Source organism: Gossypium arboreum, chromosome 10, assembly GCF_025698485.1.
Source record: "Gossypium arboreum isolate Shixiya-1 chromosome 10, ASM2569848v2, whole genome shotgun sequence".
NCBI classification, from domain to species: Eukaryota; Viridiplantae; Streptophyta; class Magnoliopsida; order Malvales; family Malvaceae; genus Gossypium; species Gossypium arboreum.
The window spans coordinates 4,050,918-4,053,562 of record NC_069079.1 but is presented as its reverse complement, the minus strand read 5'-3'; the positions used below and the strand labels follow the sequence as shown (position 1 = coordinate 4,053,562).

At 41.7% G+C, this 2,645-nt stretch overlaps 1 protein-coding gene across 1 annotated transcript; it reads right to left on the bottom strand.

The window, feature by feature from the left end:
- Nucleotides 1–238: 238 nt before the first annotated feature.
- LOC108488699 (9-cis-epoxycarotenoid dioxygenase NCED2, chloroplastic-like) lies at nucleotides 239–2,362 on the bottom strand. The gene has a single exon (XM_017792988.2). The coding sequence runs from the start codon at nucleotides 2,261–2,263 to the stop codon at nucleotides 443–445; it is 1,821 nt and encodes a 606-aa protein (XP_017648477.1). The 5' UTR covers nucleotides 2,264–2,362; the 3' UTR covers nucleotides 239–442.
- Nucleotides 2,363–2,645: the final 283 nt, after the last annotated feature.

Sequence of the window (2,645 nt, the reverse complement as noted above, 5' to 3'; positions counted from 1 at the left end):
AAATTATTGATGCGGCAACATCATTTGTCTACTAATGACAAAGTGTCGGCTGCTCATATATAAACAAAGCCTGAAGATGCTTGTTATGGTAAAACATAGTGGTTTTAATTAAACAAATAATCTAATTAACATCGAATCTTAATTATGTTTGTGAATTCATCATCTCGTTATGTCTGAGTGTGTTCATCAGATTTCAGACAGGAAAAACATAAGATAATGTAGTTTTGAAACTGAAATGTGAAGGAAAATAAAATATATTTATTATCTACAAGGAATATAAACTGTTAAAAAATGAAATCAAAGTAAGAAGACGAAGAAGAATCCAGCTGAGCTAAAATTCTATACCTACAATGCTAAAATAAAAGCTACAAGCTGGTTCCTTGTGAAAAAGAAAAAATTCTGTACGGTAAATCTTTTTTTTAAAAACCTAATTTACGTCTAATTAAGCTTGATTTACTAAGGACTTAGCGTCGATAAACGTTCCATGAAAGCCGTATGGCACCCTGGACGGTAATTTGATTGAAGCTTCGAGTTGTAAATTCATGGCATTCACGATTTGAAGCTCTGATTTCCATGTCTTCTCGTCGTGAACGAAGCAAAGAATATAGCCGTCGTCTTCAGCGGATTCGGGATCGTCGTTTCGTGGCAAGAAGAATGGTTCGCCACCGTATCTTTTATCGCCGTAAATGTGTTTTTTAACCTCACCGGTGAAAAGATCAACTTTGGCAAACCCCGACACTTTTGGCCACGGTTCAGCAATTGCAAGGTAAGCGTACCGTGTCTTTTGCCCAAGGTGGTTCCGGTTCACCATCCCGGCTTCTAAGTTTACTTGCTCTGATTCCGAGATTATGGGGCGACGAGTAGACTCACCGGTTTTTAAATTCAGCCTGATTTCGGACAGTACACTCTTTAAGCTCTCGTCACATTCATTGAAGATGGAATCGGGTGGCGTCATGCAAGAACCGATCACCACAACTTCGTCGGATTCCGGCTCTTCCCAAGCGTTCCAGAGATGAAAACAGAAAGTTTCCGGCGATTCAACCCATATGATATCCTTGGAATCACTCGCATTTTTCGAAAGAATCCCAAACCGGGACTTCTTGTTCTTGTCATAAATTACTGGAGATCCGCCGGTGATCATTTCTTGTAGCTTGAAAACAACTTGCTGATCAGGGATCACCACGAAATTCTCGGTGATAGCAAAGTCATGCATCATGGTCGGTACGGGCAAGGGAATTTCGACGTCGGGTGATTTTTTACCGTCCGGTGAGAACTTGAAATACTTCAAGTAAGGCTTTTGGACAACATCGTAACTCAAAGCAAAGAGTTCTTTTGAAACAGGGTCGATTTTGGGATGAGCAATCATTGTTGATTTAAGTTGATCATCGAAATCGTATCTTCCAACTGTTTCTAAATCACCTGAGGGTGTGATCCGTACGTGGTAAGGGATGTCATCTTCGGACATAGCTAATAGCCGGTCGTTGAAATAGACCAAACCGGCATTGGCTACGCCGGTGCCTTGCTTGTGATCAACGAGGCCGCAAAGTCCCCTCGCGTAGAAAAGCAAAAGCCTAGCAATCCCTGAATGACCATGGAGTTCGCCGATAGCTTTAGGGAAAACAGGGCGGCCCAATTCCTTCTCTTGTAAAAGCCTTTGCGTTTCGGTGAAACGACAGGCGTAACTAGCGTCGCCATTATCAATAGAAACAGCATGAACCATGCCGTCACCATCAAAGAAGTGGTGCCCTGCAACTGGTTCGAATAAAGGGTTAGCACCGTTCCGGAGATAAACACCGTTGATACAAGAAGGGATAGCTCCGGTAACGGGAAGAGAATGCTTAACAGGCTGTTCAGGGACAGGAGCAAAATTCCCAGCAATTTGCACACGTGGGTCAGCTGTTTTAGGAAGTGGGTGTTGAAGTTCGCGTGAAAGCAATGAGTTTTCTGCCATGTCAAGCGCCATGGCTGCAGCTCTTTGTAGGAGGTTCCACTTAGGCTGTTGCCGATGTTGCCGGGTTTTGGTTTTTACATCATCACTAGAATTTTGGTAGGGTTGGTTAGGGAAATGGATAACCGAAGGAGAGTTCAAAGCAGAGTGAATAATGTTGGTATCTTTGTTTTTTCTAAGACAAGTCTTTTTAGACTGACATTTCTTCAATGAAATGGATGTTGGAGAAAAACCCAAATCTACCATTGAAGAAGAAGATGAAAGAGGGTGAGAAATCATGTGGGGTTTAGCCCAAATACCTGTTGAAGAAGCCATTGATTGTTAGAGTGTTTTAATAGTGGTAACTGAGATTGTCTTTCGCTGAGGAATTGAAAGGCACATAGGGAGAAAAAAGTAGAAGATAGAAAGGGTACTTTGAGGAGAGAGAGCAAGGGAAAATGGGTATAAATAGAGTTTAGGAGAGGGGTAGGGGGGCCAATGGGAGGTGACGAAAGAAAGGGCTGCCAGTGGGAACTCAGTTCAATTTCAGCCGTTAGATATCTGAAGCATTGAAATAAAAAGTATTTAATTTAAAAATAAAACAAATAATTAACCGGTTTACCCGGTTACAAAGTTCAAGTCAATATCCTTGAGTTTCCCTTGTCCCTCTCCATTGCTGCCTAAAATGAACCTTTCTTTGAATCTATCTGAAAATTGA

Bases quoted from the DNA above. Each gene is read 5' to 3' on its own strand.
- LOC108488699 (XM_017792988.2), bottom strand. From the start codon at position 2,263: ATGGCTTCTTCAACAGGTATTTGGGCTAAACCCCACATGATTTCTCAC.